The sequence below is a fragment of the Sphaeramia orbicularis genome, chromosome 6 (genome assembly GCF_902148855.1).
Source record: "Sphaeramia orbicularis chromosome 6, fSphaOr1.1, whole genome shotgun sequence".
Taxonomy (NCBI): domain Eukaryota; kingdom Metazoa; phylum Chordata; class Actinopteri; order Kurtiformes; family Apogonidae; genus Sphaeramia; species Sphaeramia orbicularis.
The window spans coordinates 12,382,573-12,401,763 of NC_043962.1; the positions used below are offsets into that span (position 1 = coordinate 12,382,573).

General features: G+C 37.5%; 1 protein-coding gene across 1 annotated transcript; it reads left to right on the forward strand.

The window, feature by feature from the left end:
* The first annotated feature begins 476 nt into the window (after window positions 1-476).
* On the forward strand, window positions 477-14,040 carry herpud1 (homocysteine-inducible, endoplasmic reticulum stress-inducible, ubiquitin-like domain member 1). Its single transcript, XM_030137276.1, has 8 exons — window positions 477-869; window positions 3,431-3,508; window positions 4,043-4,120; window positions 5,692-5,867; window positions 6,408-6,518; window positions 6,627-6,998; window positions 11,777-11,873; window positions 12,362-14,040. The coding sequence occupies exons 1-8, from the start codon at window positions 717-719 to the stop codon at window positions 12,524-12,526; spliced, it is 1,230 nt and encodes a 409-aa protein (XP_029993136.1). The 5' UTR covers window positions 477-716; the 3' UTR covers window positions 12,527-14,040.
* The last annotated feature ends 5,151 nt before the right edge of the window (window positions 14,041-19,191 follow it).

Genomic DNA, 19,191 nt, shown 5'->3' on the forward strand with positions numbered 1-19,191 from the left:
CATTATTGTATTTATTGTATTTATTAATTTATTAGTTAAATATTCAATTATTTCTTATTGAATATGAAAGAAATGGTTATTATTACTGTCTGTTGAGGCTAATGCTTATGCCTTTCCCTTCCTACAACTGGTTTTAATAAACAATTTTCCTTTTTCTTTCTAATCTAAAAATGTGCCTGCAATCATATTACTGTGGGTACAATGCCCTTTGTAAACACTTCTCATGTTCTATAACTTATGCAACGTGACTGATGCAACTCCAAAGCATAAGCAAAGTTTACGGGAAAGTAACTAAAAGATGAGGTCTCACTCTGTCTTTGTTTGGTGGAGGTTGTGAAAGGGAAAGGATGGTAAATACCACAAATATGTGTATCGCGTCTTTTCAATAGACGATCTTCGTAGTGTAACCAGTCTTGGCGCATGCTCAGATAACAAAGATTCCGAGAGGCTCCACGTCGAGGCACGAGCCACCGGTGGCCAATCAGGAGCGGCCACAGTGTTTGGAAACAACATTCCTCCTTCGCTTAAGTCCCTGAGACAGAGGAGGATCTGCGAAACCAACGCAAAAGTCGCTAAAGTTTCTCTCATATCGGACCAATTTTAGGTATTCTGAACTGTCTCTTTGTTTTGTCGAACTGTTTTCATTATTGTGTCGCGTTGGAGGTAGGGTCAAACGAAGCGCGAGGCTAAAACGGGTACAACACACAGTAGAGAAAATGGATGTGGGAGATTCTCAACAAAAGGTGATTAGTATCCTCGTCAAAACGCCAAACCAAGCCCAAGAGGACCAAACCGTCGATGGCATCTATGTGACCTGGACCGTGAAGGATCTAAAAACACACCTGTCGACAGTCTACCCCACCAAACCGGTGAGTTATGAGACGGAAAAAGTTGGCTAAGGTTAGCTTCGGTAGCTACCGTAACAGACAGCTAGGGGTTTTGCTGAGGAATGTCCCGACAAGAGCCAGCTGTCAACCATTTCCTGGTTATTGTGTCGCTTGTGTGAAATGAAACAAAATCTACTAACAGTTAAGTAATTAGTCCTCTAGCAACACGTCCTTATTGAATGCATACATCCGTGTCCGATAAGAAATCACTGAACAAGCCCTTTCAATTTATCACACAGGATGACAGTTATATGACCAGGTACTGCTTTATGATGCCCTGTATTTTTTTTTTTTTTTTTTAATCCATAATGAAGACAGTTTCCTACGTTGAGATTTAGAAGGTTACCCACAAGTTTCAGCAGATTATAGTCAGGTTTCTTCCCAAATTTATCAAGAATTGTGGCTAATTTTTTCAGAAAATTTACTTGAGAAATCCATTACCATATTTAACACGTCAGTCTAATAGTTAGTTATTTTCTTTTTATTCTTATCAAGCTGATTAAAATAGTGAATTTCCCCCTGGGGAAATTTAATTTAATCTGTACCTGTATATTAACAGTGTTGTGGAGGTTACCTTTTTAACATGTAACAGGTTACAGACTAGTAGTTATTCTCCTAAAAACCTAAATTTAAAAGTAATAGTTAAAATAAGTATTCTAATTACTTCATTACACTAATTTTTTTATTACTCTTTCAGCAAATGTTTTAAATTTTGCAGAAAAATTGAAAAGTCATAAAACCATTAATTTAAACCAAAGCTGACAGTAATTTTAACAGCCTTTTCTGTTTTTGGAAGGAAACTATCAGAGGTCAACCGATATGTACAGCCGATTTTTTAGGACAATATTGAAGGCCAATTTTTATTTATTTTTTTTTAAAGCACATTGACCATGAAATGCAATTGACACACTCAGACAATTAAGATTTTTATGCAGCAATACAAATGAAATACACGTCCACAGAGCACTTTTATATCATTTATTGAACTTCAAGTGCTGCCCACACAGGTACCTGATCAAATATCTTATAACATTTTTACTACTGATCAAGTGTTGGCTTTCAAAAAAAATTAAGGCTGATATTGATAAAAATCAATATATTGGCCAGATATATCAGCTACCTCTAAAAACTATTGTTGATGTAATATCTATATAGATACAGATGAACTAAATTTACTCGGGGGGGAATGTACTTAGTTATTTTATTTAGTTTATTTTGCTCATTTTAGCTCATTTTCTCTAGTGCTTATTTTGGTCTAATATTAAGTTAAAATTAAGAAAATGAGTGCAATTTGAGTTCTTATCTGAGTTAATTACTTTATTACTTAATTTTCAGCAGTAAGAGGAGAAAATGCCAGTGGTAGTGCTAGTGTCAAGTAGACACTTTTTCCATTATTCTAATTTTTTCCTCAGGCTTTGATGGTTGGGATCTTGTCACCGTAACTGACACTGGTTTGGAAACATTCTCCCTGATTTATTGTAAAATATACTTAAAACAATCCATGAAGAAGATGAAATCCCATGAAAACATGCAGCATCCAGTTGATTATGATCTAACCTTATCGTGAGCTGCAGTCATTCAATCAAGAGAGTCTGCCAAGCACGTATAGACTAGCCTTAAATGTACACAGCTGCCAAGATTCTCTCCTCTTTGAAAGACTGCATCCTTGAAGGGCAAAGCATCCATCCAGACTACAGCGCAGATCACAGAGGACAGATGAGAGAGGTGTAATGAGAGGGATGCACATGAAGGTGTAGGTGGAGCAGGACGGTAGACGAGCTGTAACATGCAGGCTTCTGAGTAAAGTTAATGATTCATGTGCTTTGTCACCATGTGCTTTTTGCTGAAACAAACCTGAGTCGACACTTGTACGGAAATTACAGCATTGCATGTAATTTAAACATAAAATAATAAATGTGATCCAACGAAGTCAAAGTTGTGTAATTAAAAACAGACATGATACACAGCTGCCGATCATGACCATACTTACAGAACACTGTGTTGTTGTGACAGGTTCATGCTATGAGTCTATTAAGGCAAAAAAAAAAAAGGCTAAAGAATATTTAATATGCTAAAGAATATTTAAAATGAAAATAAAAATGACAGTTTTCAACTAAATTAAGGCTTTCTTCATAGTACTTGAAAACCAATGTTCTGTAATTGAAGAATGGACAAGTTTTTAGTCCAAAGAAGAAATACAAACATTGCCTCCCATCCAGAGATGCCACTCTGAAAAACAGGACATCACATGGGGCTATACAGAGTAAGGCATTGACAATTTAATAACAATGATTAAAAAAAAACAGCCATACTATTTCAAATGATTAAAAAAGGATTTAAATTGCAGCACAATTGACAATATCCATTAATTCTTATATTTAAAAAAAACTATTTGACACTGTCACTGTACAGCTTCTGATAATAAATGTACCTCTTTACTACCAAACAGCTGCGCCAATATTTAGTTTATTGTGAAAAAGTTTTATTAAATTGTATGTTTTCTTTAATTAAACCAGTTTGTTTCTTTTGTTTTTTTCTCTCAGGCTGTGACTGACCAGAGACTGATCTATGGTGGTAAATTGCTCCCTGACCATCTGCATATTAGAGATATCTTCAGACAGGTAAATATATATTTGTCAGTTTGTGCCTTCAAAGAGTATCATGGTATGATCATCATATTTATACACATAGATTTCTTCTTGTAGCCGCCATTAAACCGGCGTCAGTCTGACTAGAAAAGTTTGGATGCGGCCAATTTATCTGTCACTAACATTTGCCTGACAAAAGGCTTTCCATGACAGCCCAAGTGTTCCTTTCCTGTATAAAAACGAGTACAGTGTGTTATTTCATGTATTTGTTCATGGTTTTTGTGTGTTAATCCCCACTGAGTCTCATATTGCTAGAGATGAAATAGAATAAGGTGTAACACAACTCCAACACTGAAAATCATCCATTTAGAGACTTGAAAGAGATCTGTCTAACTCCATGTTGTCTATTCAGAAGAGAAACAGTTTATTAAAGTTCAGGTTCAGTAGAAAGAAACTGTTAGATTTATTTCATTTATTTAGGTTTGATCTGTACTGCTTAGTCTGAAATGAGTGTGTGTTTAACTTTGTCATTTTCTAATCTGACATTTCTTATCTGTGCTTTTGCAGACAGATTCCATACCCACACTGCACCTGGTGTTGGCTGGGAGGAATCCACTGCATGAAACAATGGGGGCTCGACCCAAGGTGAGAAATTTAACTGATAATTATATGACTTATGTGCAGCACCTTAACTGAACATGAATCTGAGAGAGCTGTACTGAGAGTTTTTAGGGTTTTTTTTTATCACAATTTTCTGTCAGTCGTAGTCACAATAGGAATATTTTTTTAGATTTGTTTCTAGATAGATATTATTCAGTGATTTGCTGTTGTAAACTTTACCATTAAAACTCTAGAAACCATATTTCCATCTATTCATATTATTATTCATTATAGTTTTCACCTCTAATCAGCGGGGACTTTTTCAAAATTAAAAATAAAGATATTATATATTATAATGATTTAAATTTTTTTTTTAATGTTTGAAGTCATCTAAAAATGTGTTTTGTTTTGGGTTTTTTTGGGGGGGGGGTTATTAACACAGCACTAAGCCGCACAGAAACCTATGGTAAACCCAGATTTTTAAACATCATCAGATTCAACTTCCCTGTAGAAACTGGACAGTTCTTCTTTTAATGTTTCCCCATAAATTCAGTGAACAGATTTGACCTTTCCTCTTATAGTCCTCATTAGAAGTTATGGGGCAAAAAAAGAAACAGCCTTTCGATAAGAGTTATTTTCTCTGCACACCACCACTTCATTTATAGTAGGATGTTTTGACACATTTTACCTGCATCCAAAAATTCCAACTCCTACAATTTGGGTATTTCATTTGGCCATATTACAATTTGAATCATATTTAAGTGACAGTGGTTCAGTTGTAGAAGTGAAACCAGAGCCATCAGTGAAACTCTGGCTGGTTTTATTTTTGAAATTGCAAATAACATAAGCAAAGCAGCAGCAGGTTTCAGTTCATGTCTCAGTTTTTTTGAAATACTAGATATACAGAAAAGTCCATCTCTCCAGTGTCTTAGTATGAAGTTTATTTATACACCAAAAAAACATAATTCAAATAAATAAGTGTATAATTTATTTGAGTAGATTCCAGTCTCCTGAATTTTAATAATTTTGGGTTTCTTTACTCAGATACTAATTATTTTTTCTCTATTGTCTGACATTTTAGAACTGAAATAACAGGTTGATCAATTAAAATAGTCAGAAATGTAAATGTTAATGTACAACCTGTGAGCTTTGAAATGAAGATAACTGACGTCAACAAATAACCAGCTCTAGGCACAAAACTGACTCCAGTACAAACTCTATGTAAGCACACACCTCACATGTATCTCACACACTGAAACCTTTTAAGAAACAAGTAGAAGAAAGAAAAAGCTTAGTTTTTAAACACGAGCTCTGCAGAAGCTCTCTGATTTGTTGAGCCCTGTAGCAGTTAGTTTGGGCTGCAGACTGACAGGTGCACTTCTTCACATCCTCCCTCATTATCGTCCAACCGTGGACTGGAGCTGTTTCACCTCAGCTGTCATCTTTCACAACTCAGCAACAGATTGAACAGATCAAAAATGCTTACACTTGGCTCACTTCACTTTAAAAACTCAACCAAGTATCCCACTTTGCCTGCCTGTCATAGTGTCATTTTTCCAAATCATTACAGATATTTCCCTGTTATTGTGTTTATTTATTTTATTTTATTTTTTCAGACAAAAGAGGAACAAAAAACACATTCTTCACCCTCCAGGCCGGTGCCAGCCTCTGTTTCACCCACCACCTCCACCATCACACCAGAGCTGAGGCAGAGAAGACCGGCTTCTGCTACAGGTCACACACAAAACCCAGTACCTCCACCTGGAACTCCTGCATGGCCTGCTGCAGAAATGTAAGCTAAATGTGCATCCAAAGCTGCACAGACCACCTCTGTTTTGTCAGCAGGGCTATGAGGACAAGCAAATATTACATCTGTCACTCAAGGTTAAGGATGTTTATGACAGATCAGCAACCATTTACCAAGCTATTGTGTAAATGTCAAAGTAGTCTTATGTTGAGTATGTGCTGCTTTAGTTTTTTTTTTTTTTTTTTTTCATTGAGTGTTTGTGGCCATGAGGCTTTGAAAACAGTATGAATATCCATGAGCCCAGGTTCCCTAAAGACTACAGAAATAATTGATGGTTTCTTTTCTTCAATCAACTCAAGCCGTCAGATGTATTAAACTGTAGTTAAGTTGTTTGCATCCTAAAGCAGTCATCAGCTTGGTTCTGCACCAGTCAGTGTGGCTGTAAACCAAGATTTCCTAAATGCAGTATTTATTTGGAGGTTCATGTGTGAGTGTGCAGGGCCAAGGATAACAGCTGAGTTTTAGATTTTACTGGAAACTGGTTGAACAGATGCTAACCTTTCTCTCTGTCATGTTCGTGTGCAGACCCGGAGCTCAACCGATGCCCCAGCCTGCCTTTCCTACCTACTCGCTGTACAGTCCTCAGCAGCTACTGTGGCTGCAGCACGTCTATGCACGACAGTATTACATGCAATAGTGAGTATTCATCCATATATGAATTGTTTTGTCACCTCCTGTGCCTCCTGTGATCCATCTCCTTGCCACGCAGTCTCTAATATTTCCTGTCTCTTTTTCCACAAACAGCCAAGCAGCTTTAGCAGCAGCAGGCACAGTCCCCTCAGCACCAACTGCAACCGTCGGCCAGTACCCCCCAGTTCCTGCCCACCAAGTACCTGTTCCAGCCCCGTTGGCCAATCAGAACCCCATCGACAACTTGCCAGCAAACCAGAACCCGGCGCAGGATGGCGCTTTCATTAACGCCGGCGATGCCAACCAGAACATGCGAATGAATGCTCAGGGCGGGCCTGTGATGGAAGACGAGGAGGATATGGAGCGGGATTGGCTGGACTGGTTTTACTCTGCCGCACGATTCGGCGTTCTGCTCATGATCGTGTATTTCAACTCCAACCTGAGTCGCTTTCTGCTGGTGATGAGTGCCCTGCTCCTCATGTATCTGTAAGTTCACTCCAACACCACTGACATTAGCACTGATAACTGCTTCTAAACAATACTTTCACTCTCTGACTTTATCTACTTTTACCTTGTTGCTCCTCTGTGGCAGTAAGCTGAATATCTTTGGGTTGTGGAACAAACAAGACATTTGAGAACGTCCTCTTGGCCTTTGGGAAGCACTGATAGATGTTTTTCACCCTTCTCTGACATTTATAAGTCCCTTTTACACAGCACTTCTGTTACGGGAATATTTTGCCTTTATTCCAGAACGACGTCTGTGTAAACAAAATGGTGGAATAATTTGGTCCCACCTCTGTCATGGCTCTGTAACACCTCTGGAGGTAGTAACAGAGCCCTGATAAAGGTTGAATCAGGATTCCGGAACACTATGTAAGAGGAACACCTCTCGCTCCGCAACTAAGGTGTGACGTTTTGATGACATATTGCAGGTGCGACCCCCACGCTGGGGGGATTTAAAAATGAGCGCAGGCCTTGTAGAGTAAGCAAACATATCAACACGACCACAAAGATGTTGAATTGGGGAGACACCGAGATCCACAAGCTGTTGTCACTTCGGGTGCCGGACTCTATCCATGCTAACATCTGTGGAACGGTGAAAGACTCTGGAGAGGTTAGCAACACCACTATGCTCAGGGGATTTCCAACACCAAAGTTATACATCACACTATGCGCTGCACTGCGTCACCGCCCATTTAATTCCGGAACGCAGGTCCGCTGTGTAAAGTCCAGCCTGTCTCACCTCTGTTACTCCTTTGGCTTGGCTGTGGAAATCAGTGAATGGTGGAAAAAAGGTGGGATCACCATCTCACTTTTTTACCGAGATCTCTGTGTAAAAGTGGCTATTGATTAACTAACTAATCAATTTAGTAGTAAGTAACAGATTACTGGCCAATGAAAAGTTTGTAGTCAGCTGTTACTTCTTGTAAAGTCTCTGTAAGCTGATGAAAACCGGCTTCTCCATGTGGTGGTGAGAACTGCACAGTTTCACTTCACTGTTGTGGTTGAGTGATGAAGAGCACTTCACTGTAGAGCTCTCAGCCCTTTCTTTGTCAGATCAGCTGCTTGAGTCGGTGTCCAGAAGCTCTCCAACACAAATGTAAAGCAATGTGTTTATCATTCCAAAAGTCTCAAGCTGCTGAAAGTTCACATTGTTTTTGCACAAAGGCTTGTCACTGTGGGACATAATAGCAATTTAAAAAAAACAGGTTCCCACAGTAGAGTACATACTGTAGTCTTTTTATAAACAGTGTAGAAGTGGATGTGTTGAAGTACTGCCCAGCCTTCAGGATATTTTTTCTAAAACCTGTTTTACCAGAGGTTTTTATTACAGCAAACAACTAAGAGCTGACAGGTAGGGTTTGATGTTTGATTTCGATGGAAAAAGCGGACACACTGGGCCTCATTCAAAAATATATTCATATTCTTATCTTATCATGTTCTTTTTTTTTTTTTTGCCACGTAAGAATCAGTTAACACTCCTAACTTCAGACAACTGTGTGAATGACGTGGGTTACAAGATTAGAAGATATTCATTAGAATTGTAAATTGGCATAAATGCTGCTCCGATAGTTCCATACAAGACTCTGCAGCCAGCCAGAGAAAAGTAGTATTTGTTCTCAAAAATGTTGCCAAAGAGTTAAAGGAAGAACTTCACACTGCAAATCTCATTCCTTCTGAACTGAAAGTTATTTGACTTGTAGTATTAGTTCTGAATGTGCACAACGTACTCACACCAACTGAGTGTTTACAGGCATGTAGTCAAAGGGAGATTAGTGTTATTTGACTGCAGTTAACCATCCTGACCTTCCAAGAGACTGTAGTTAGGTTTGTTACAAGGTACATAAGAGACACACCCAAAACATAAGTATTTCTGGGTAAAGAACAGAGTTCCTGACACTGATGTTAGAAGTAAAAGTATTTCCTCAAATAAAATATTGTCGCATGAAAAACATAAATGATCCTTTTTTTATATCAGTCTTATGTGTAAACAGCTTTGAATCTTTGAGAATTTAACTAAAAATGACAGGAAATAGTTAATTACACCTGAAAAACTTAAGTAAATCATTTAGTGAAATAAAGATCAATTTTTTTAGTGCGTGGAGAGAAAAATGCAAAGCAATTTCATAGTTTCAGTTTGGAATTTACGTCATGAGTCAACCATCTGTCATCTGAACCCGGATGTGGTTACCGCTTCCTCAAAAACATCTCATTGAAATCGACTGATAAAGAACCCAGGGAAATATTCAGAATGCAAAAAAGCAGAAAACAAGCTATCTTTTATGAGACCCATCAGCAAACCACCGGTGAGGGCAGAAATGCTTATACTGATAGTTTTATTTAATCAGTCCTGAGTGACAGCTGCTAATGTAACACACCCACACAAAACAGAAAATACTACAAGGCTTGTCACTGCCACACATCCTGGATTATATCCCACTGGGAGTTTTTATACGTGGCTGTGTTGTATTTTATAGGAAGCTGACAAGAACTCGATAAATTTTAAGGAGACGCTGGGGAGTAACTTTGGATTTTACAAGTGTTCACTGAACTCACAAACGGAAGACCTTCTGAGCTGAAAAATGTTTTTAAAGTAGAACTACAACAACTTGTTTAAACTCCCACTACTGCCTTAAACTGAAGCATTTTTATCCAAACAGTCTGAGTCACTCTGCCTGTTGACGCTTGTCAAAAGAATCTACCATGCGTTTGAACCGTAGAGGATTTACAGCCGTGAAGTGGATTTTCAAGTGCCCACCTAAACAGTCAGGCCAAATGTAGCGTCAGTGTGTTACGATAGAAAATAAAAAGAAAGATACTGTAATGTGTAATTCAGTATTTTTTTTTTTTTTTTTTTTTATGAAAAAGTGGGTACGTTTTCCCTAAGTATGTGGTGGACTTTGATGCATGGGTGTTCCTCTGCAGACACCTGTTTCATCTAATTCCACATAACTTTCGAGCGTATATTTGGAAAATCCTCCATCAGTTTGGCTTTAAACAGGAAGTAAAACTGGTATTAAAAGTGGTTTAGGAGTCACTATCAGTATCACTGTGTCCTACTTTGTGTCTGAAACTCCTCTTATCATCAGCTGAGACCATGTTGTTCTTTTCTGCATATGTTCTGGTCTCACACTCTCCTGTTATATAACCCTCTATCCCTACCCCCACCCCCACTCCCACACACCAACATACACTCCTGACATACACATTCCATTCTGCCCTATGAAGTATACACAAGTTTTAACAGTGTGTGTTTATGTCCAGGCTGCTCCTGTTCATTTGACTGATGATTACACACCAGATGTGTTTAAAGGTTAATGTTTAGAGTCATTAGAGGTAGAGTACACTGGACTCTTGTCTCTTTGACTGTATAATTGTGCTACTCTTTTCCATAATTATCTCTGTCTTTTCTACTTCATTTGTTCCTCTGTCAGAAGCACAAAAATACCACAGTAATCACCGTAGGGTTCAACCGGTATAGAATTGGTCGACCCATACTGTTAGTTAATGTCACTGTGCTCTTTTGCCAGCAACTGCGTGTATTTTATTTTTTTCCCTTGTTATGAAAAGACAAAACTCATAGGAAAGTTAATGAAATTTAATCATTAATATTGTGTTGACATCGTGCTGTACATGTCCTGAAAAGTTTTCCCCCATGGACTCAACCTCCCTCTGCTTATGGATATTTGCTCATATCCAAAAACCTGCTGACATCCATTTTCATAATATGAAGTAAAGGTAGTTTTTCTCCCTCTACCCAGAAATGTTGACGTTTCTTTGGAGCGTGCATCTGTAGTAGAGAGGATGTTTGTCTTTGGCTCCAGCTGACCTGCAAACAAGACACATATTCTGAACACACTGTAAACATGTCCAACGAATCCTCATAAAACCGGACTAATATCAGCATATCCTGTATGTCTTTGATTAACTCCTTCAGAATATCCAAATGGAATGTGCTGTTTCCATGACACCCGTCACCTGTTAGGACCACAGATGAATATTAGCTCTTGATTATTTTTGGTATAGTATATGTATGAGTGTGCGATATGATGATATTAGATCATGAAGGATTAGAATGTATCGACGATCCGACAAAGCAGACAGATCGTGGAATTGGGGGGGGGGGGGGGGGGGGGGGGGGGGGGGGGGGGGTTCTCTGCCGTACGTATCCCACAAAGAATATGCGCACACAATACGACTGTAGAAAGCGAAAGTGAAACTTAAAACATAAGTCTCCTTCTGTTGTGCAGCTCTTTCCTTTTCCCTACCTTTGGAAACTTTAATTTGAGGGGGCAGGATGTACATGTTCTTTGTATGTTTATGTTCTTGGCACATGTTGGCAAAATTGCACAAACTATTTAAATTGAAAATGTTCCACAAGGTTCTTTGGGATAAATTGTCCATTTTATTTTTTTCTTTTAGGGCTATGTTTTACATAAGGAAATTGGTTGGTTGCACTGTTTAGAAAGTTGCAAATTAGTCTCAAATATCAATGTAAAGAATCGTGATAAAATTGAGAACGTAATTTTATTTTTAAAAGTCATGATATATTTATTCCGTATCGCCCACCCATACAGTATATGTATGGTGTACTGTCCCTGCCACATAAACAATAATATAATATAAATAAAATATTCATTGTAATGTGGAATATTATTGCACATCTAAACATACTATTTCCTGAGTTTTCTTCTTGTTGCATGCATGGTTTGAAGACGTTTCTGCATGCGTAACATCTTATCTTCACCTTTGCTCGTCAACAGACACACCGTTGGCTGGTTTCCCTTCAGAAGGCGAGTTCAGGTCCAACCACCAAACCCTCCCCCCGAGGCTGAGAACAGGAACCCAAACCCAAATCCAGTAAGAAAACCACCACACCTTTTCACAAACCTTTTCCACAGTCCTAAGTGCCAAAGTAAAAACACTAATGATTTATTACTCATTGTATTTGTAGTAAATATTTGAAGTGCATATAAATATTATAGTTTATATTAAAATCGGTTGATTATGCAAATCTGATTGTATGTGAGGTGACTAAAAAATGTATGTCAATGGTTTGTATGGATGTTTTGTGTTATTGTAAAAATATATAGGAAAAAAAAAGTGTGTAAACAAAGCAAAGGAAGCGGAATTTATTTATTTTTGTTATATTATTATTTGATTAGTTTGTAAAAAGGGGGTGGGAGTCTATAAATTATACTTCTTCCCACTTCTTTTCGAGTGCTGAAAAATTTTGTTTGACCATGTTGTATGGTTCTTTGTTATCTGATGAGTCTATGTGCTTGAAATAAAACTACAGTAACTAACTAAAATATTTGTACTGATGAAACTTTGCGTCTTCTCTTCAGGCTGATGGACCTGCTGCTGCACCGGAGGAATCTGACCAACCAGGACCGATGGCGGCAGTGTTAGTACCTCCTCACAGAGTGTCAGTCATGTGGACAGCCTGGGTTTTCTTCAAAACGTTCTTCTCCTCCCTCATACCTGAAGTTCCTCAGGGAATGGCCAACTGACCGTGTACAACATCATAGGGACATTTTGCTTTTAATCCAGTGGGAACAATAAGCTACGGAGACGTGCAAGAACATGGGGAGAAGAAAACAAAGACTTCCTCAAGACAGATTCTTAAATAAAAACAAGGATCTTTTATTTATATCAGTAGCAAAACACAGTTGCACTGTTTCACATTTTGGACATTGTTATTATTCCTTTTTCTGTAAGAAAGAAACAAAACAGTTCAAACACCAGCAAAATAAAACAGCTGCCAGACAGATGATTTGCCAAAACATGAACTGGCATCAACTCAACAGTAGGTGGCAGCACAGGGTAAAAAAAATCCACAGACATATACACAGACTAAAACTGGACTGTTGCTGTGAAATAATTGTTCCAGTAAAGACGCGCTTGAACCTTTAGATTTCTTGGGACTAAACAAAATGAAGAATAGCTTCATATTTAGGAATTTTTTTAAGTTGTTTTCAGTGAAAGAGAGAAACTATCTCTACACTGCATTTCTAATCTCAATATGATTCTGTTTTTTTTTGTTTTTCTTCATCATTTAAGCAAAGAAAGGCCCAAATGGGTTGACTTTGGCACCAATCCGCAATAATGAAATTACCTTTAGTTATTTTTGATTTTATGTTTTTAAGGATATTCTAAAGTTGAAGTTCAGGGATTCAGGGAAAATCCCCAAATTCTAATTCACTGTTTAGTTCTAAAAGTTTCAGTCAAAAATCACATTGCAGTTGAGGTGGGTGACACAATGCATGGTGTCAAAAAAAAAACAAAAAAAAAAACAACAGATTTTAATATTGTGGTGTTTGTGACCAAATACAGATTATTCTGTTTTTCTGCCAAATATGTACTTATATTTTCTGTAAAATAGAGATGCTGAAATAGTAAAATAACTTTGTAAATATATTGTATGTACACAAAGCACTTTACAATATGTATCTTATGCAAGCTTCTTTACATACAAGTGGCGTTTTAATTTTTAATTTTTTTTTTTGTCTTTTAACAGGGGGTTGGTTTAATATAAATCTTTTATTGGTGCCAGGTTTGCTCGACAACTATGGCGCCGTTCATGCTTGAGTACTAAAAACATACCGTCACAGTTCAGAATATCCATAGAAATAATACAAGTTTCCACCCAACATTGGAGATGTTTTACGACATGTTGATGGAAAATGGCTCATCTGCATCTAATGAGAGAAGACGATTACATTTTAAATGCAGTTGCTTCTCACCTCATTTATCTTCAATAGTGAATAAAGTGTTTGTTACAGTGTAAAACAAACAGGCGAATAGTCATTTTCTGGCTGCATTACCCCAGCTGTAAAGTTAGCACTCTCGATTCCCGTGTGGAAAGACGGTAGTTTATGACCTCGGTCACTTTGTATAATTCAGCGTTTTAATGTTAAAATATTTATGTTTGTTTTTTGTTGGAGTCGCTCTTTCATGGCTGCTGTAGAATGAAGCGTCTGTTGAGTGAAACTTGCAATAAATGATGCAATAAATATTCTAATCTGATAATATTCTTCAAGTTTTTTCATTGTGTTCATACATGTTGAAATGAATAATCACACATTGTTACAACCAATGACTATTACACTGTAAGAAGTGACTTTATCCACTATGATGTCTCCCACTGGATTTTGACCTCATTTGAATAAGAAATTTATGTTCCATCTATCACCATTTTGGCTCTTTGAAACAGATGATCATATTTGGACAGGCACAGCTGTAGAGCACAAAGACTGATGGGAAAGCTAAAGCTAAGTGCTAGCTTACAGATAAGGTAAATGTACTCAGACATTTGAGTAATGAAGTAATTTGATAGTACTAAGTCACAGAGCTCTTAAATAAAGAGCAGATTAAAATACATAAGAATGATATGATGTGTGAATGCATTTTCCTAATAGAGTAGAAGAGTTTGCAAATGTTTTCAGCTAAGCCATGTGAAATGTAGATAGAAGAACTGACACATAATGAGAAAAATCATTTAATAATAACATAACACTAAATGGTGTAAAAGACAAAAAAAAAAGGCATAAAAGAAAGAAATCTAAAATCTGTAATTCTGTAGATTTGAGTCCAGAGGAGACACATTTATCATAAACATTCATCTTTTGGGTTTTGAGCTGAAAAAGTTTTGGAATTAACTATTAATCACAACTAAGTCACATTATCTGTCAGGAGGAAATGTCTTCTACTCAAAAAAACAGATACTCAGGAAATTATTAAATGGTCTAAATCAGGGGTGTCAAACTCATTTTAGTTCAGTTCCACATTCAGCCCAATTTGATCTCCAGGGGGCTGGACCAGTAAAATAATACCAGTGAAAGAAGTAAAATTCTATTATAATCAGGTCTACATCAACAAAGTTTCCTTAAAAATCTGAATAACATGAACAACTTGAATTGTTTTAAGAAAAACAAGTGCAATTTTAACAATATTCTGCCTCGTTTGTTCATATTTGTTCAGGTTATTCACATTTTTTGTAATAGTATAGTTTGGTAATGTAAACATTTTCATGTAATTGTACTTTTTTACACCAAAAAAGAAAACTGAGAAAATTTGGGGTTGTCATAATTTATAGGTTATTATGATAATATTTTACTGGTCTGACCCACTTGAAATCTAATTGGTCTGTATGGGTCTGTATATGGAACCTGAATTAAAATGATTTTGACACCATTAATTGTTAATTTCTTCAGTGTAATTTTTGCATTTCACAAATTCATCCCGTGGGCCAGATTGGACCCTTTGGCGGGCCAGATTTGGCCCCCAGACCGCATGTTTGACACCTGTTGTCTAAATAGAGCAAATGAGACCAAAATAAGTCTTAGGCCAAATAAATAAATAAATATACAGGGTGGGGAAGCAAAATTTACAATGAATATTTAGTTGTTTTTTCTCAGCAGGTCCTACGTCAATTGTTTTGAAACCAAACATATACTGATGTCATAATCATACCTAACACTATTATCCATACCTTTTCAGAAACTTTTGCCCATATGAGTAATCAGGAAAGCAAACGTCAAAGAGTGTGTGATTTGCTGAATGCACTCGTCACACCAAAGGAGATTTCAAAAATAGTTGGAGTGTCCATAAAGACTGTTTATAATGGAAAGCAGAGAATGACTATGAGCAAAACTGTTACGAGAAAGTCTGGAAGATACTATTAAAGAAGAATGGGAGAAGTTGTCACCCGAATATTTGAGGAACACTTGCGCAAGTTTCAGAAAGTGTGTGAAGGCAGTTATTGAGAAAGAAGGAGGACACATAGAATACTAGAAGCACTCGGAGAGCGCAGACCTCCGCCAAGGCTGATCAGTGGCCCCCCCCCATGCCCCCCCCCCACGCCAAGGAGGTTATGTTTTTGCCAGGGTTTGTTTGTTTGTTTGTTTGTCTGTCTGTCTGTCTGTTTGTCTGTCCGTTAGTATGCAACATAACTCAAAAAGTTATGGACAGATTTTGATGAAATTTTCTGGTCTGCGCCCCCCCCGTGGGCCCCCCCACCCCCGATCACCACCAAAATTTAATCATTTCTTCCTTATCCCATTTCCAACAAACCCTGAAAATTTCATCCAAATCTGTCCATAACTTTTTGAGTTATGTTGCACACTAACAGACAGACAAACAGACAGACAGACAGACAAACAAACCCTGGCAAAAACATAACCTCCTTGGCGGAGGTAAAAAACATTTTCTATTATGTACATTTTCTTGTGGCAAATAAATTCTCATGACTTTCAATAAACTAATTGGTCATACACTGTCTTTCAATCCCTGCCTCAAAATATTGTAAATTTTGCTTCCCCACTCTGTATGTGTGTGTGTCATATACTTGGTATATTGAGAAAGAATTCACCCACTGTCAGTCTATGGGAGCCCACCTTTTTGGAGGCAGCACCTAGAGGCCACGAGTGGTATTACAACTATAAAACAGCTCCGTATTAGCTTCACTTTATGAAAAACTAGCGTGTTCTAGAAGTAGTTTTTATGCTGTTGTGTATTTGTGTATGCTGCTGTCCAGCAGTCACCGCCAAAGTGTTCTGGCCATAGCAACATAATTGTAAGGCTATTCCAAAATTAATAATATCTCCCAAAATACTGGTCCTATCAACTTGCTCATGTTTGCTAGTCTGTTGCTTGACCAAAAACACTTAAGTGTGACAAACAGCCGCAGTAGGCTCTCTCTGGATTTTTCATGAATCCCCAGACACACATACACACATGCACACACACACAGAGGCCACTTGGCTTTTATAATATAGATACTATGACCTTGAGTACACTGGCCCACTGCAAAAACAAACATTTCACTGTACACGCTAAACATGTGACTGTATGGTATGTACAGGACATCCTAGCTGACATGTTATCTTCTGAATTGTCAAATTTACCTGTAAAGACACCTGATAATAACAATTATAATATTAAATACCAGTGGTGCATATTCTGTGATCTACTAAACACAATAAACACACACTGTGGTGAATAGTCATAGCAATTTATGAAGGCACAGACGGGTTTATTTATTTTCTTCAGCTTTGACATTCATATTCAAAATAATTACATCAATTAATCAGTCAATCAGTCAATCAAAAAACCCTCAGGAAGTTTTACACGTTGAGCATGGTTTCCGGTGTAGATTGCTATTTGTTCTTGGGGTGTAGAGGGTACTCAAGTTTTTTTTTTTTCTTTTTTTTAAATCCCGGACGAGCCCCCAATTGTCACAGGCCAGCTCATAGACTGAGACAAACAGTAGAGACAGAGGCAGTAGGAACAAGTTCCAAATATTTAACTGAAACACAGATGATTCAAAATAATGGTCTTTGTTTAGGTGGTCTTGACTGCAGGTTAACTGAAATAAAAATGAAATAAATGTTTATTGTTGCTCATTTGTATGATTTGTATGATAGTGTATGACTGACACCATTATTATTCATTTCTTTATCATTATTTTTCATTTCTTTTCACTGTTTATGCTATTGGAAAAACTAGTCCATGCATTCATCTTCAGTCGGCTTGATTATTGTAAGTGTCTTTACAGGTCGACCTAAAAAATCTATTAGACAACTGCAGCTCATTCAGAACTCTGCTGCTAGAGTCCTCACTAAGACCAGAAAAGTGGACCACATTAGTCCAACTCTGAGGTCCTTCCACCGGCTGCCTGTCCATCAGAGGATAGACTTTAAAGTTCTGTTGCTGGTCTATAAAGCTCTGAATGGTTTAGGACCAAAATACATCAGTGACTTCCTGACCCACTATGAACCCACCAGACCTCTCAGGTCATCTGGATCCGGTCTTTTGTCAGTTCCCAGAGTCAGAACCAGACACGGAGAAGCTGCGTTCAGCTTCTATGCTCCACATGTCTGGAACAAACTTTCAGAAAACCTCAGATCAGCTGAAACCCTCAGTTTATTTAAATCCAGGTTAAAGACCCACCTGTTCTCAGCTGCATTTGAATAGTTTGTATTCATCAGTTCAGATCTGCACTGTTCCTTTTAAGATAAAAGTTTTTATCTGTTTTATCTGCTTGTCTGTTTTATCTATTTATCTGATTATTGTTTTTGTTTGTTTGTTTTTTGTTTGTTTGTTTTTCTCATGCCTATACTTTTTATTGCTTCTGCTGTAATGTTTTTAATATTTTATGTAAAGCACTTTGAATTGTCATGTACATGAAATGTGCTATATAAATAAACCTGCCTTGCCTTGCCTTGCCTATTGAAAGACATAAATATATAACCATCATTTCTTTTACTTTTATGTCATTTTTAGTTATCGCTCTACTTCGTGGAAGGTATGCAAATTATATTCTTTTATTTTGTTTAAAATACAACTAAGTCAAAGTGAGGTCATTCTATAAGCCTTTAGGGTTTCCGACCTCACCCTCTATCAAGAGAGAAATGTACATGTATTTGTCTTATTTTATACTGTATGTGCAAATAAATAAATAATTTAAAAAATAATAATAATAAAATAATAATTTAAAAAAAAAAAGAGACTGCCTATGCTGCAGCCTGTGATCAGTTTGGTTTTGTTACTGACACAGATTTTGGTGTAGTGTTTTACACAGGCTGCCTGACGTTGTGTTTGTGTGTCCATGAACTACAGTGAACTGTTTTTGAACTTATGGTATATGTGTAGAAGTCATGGGTCAGCGCTGTTCTCCTATATGTCCTCTAATAACACTGTAAACAGGGTCCTACCTCCACCAGTCCTTCAACTACAGGGTGCCCACATACGTATGTACACAAAGACCACCTCCTGTTAGTGTCCGTCAGTAACCTCTTTCAGTCTCTCTTCGTCCCTAACTCTTGTCTTTCCTCCCCCCACTGCTTTAAATTCAGACCAAGAAGAACAGATACATTCAGTGGACTGACAGAGGCCCAGTGGAGTGGACTGTCCAGGTTGTAATCGTCTCTTGGATCCTGTTTCCCTGTCAGTAAATTAAAGACGGTCTTTGTTCAGAGACAGGTGGAGCTGTACCTGTTTGTAGCACAGAAGCTGGATAGAGTTAGAGAAGAATCGTAGTAAATCCAGCTGCGTTTACAGTCTGTAGATCTACATTTTCTATGCTCAGGATCTCTTTGGTGATCATATCTGGTTTCTCTTAGTTTGCATTTCCTTTATTTAAACATAGTAAAGAGTAGTAAACACTGTGCAGGCT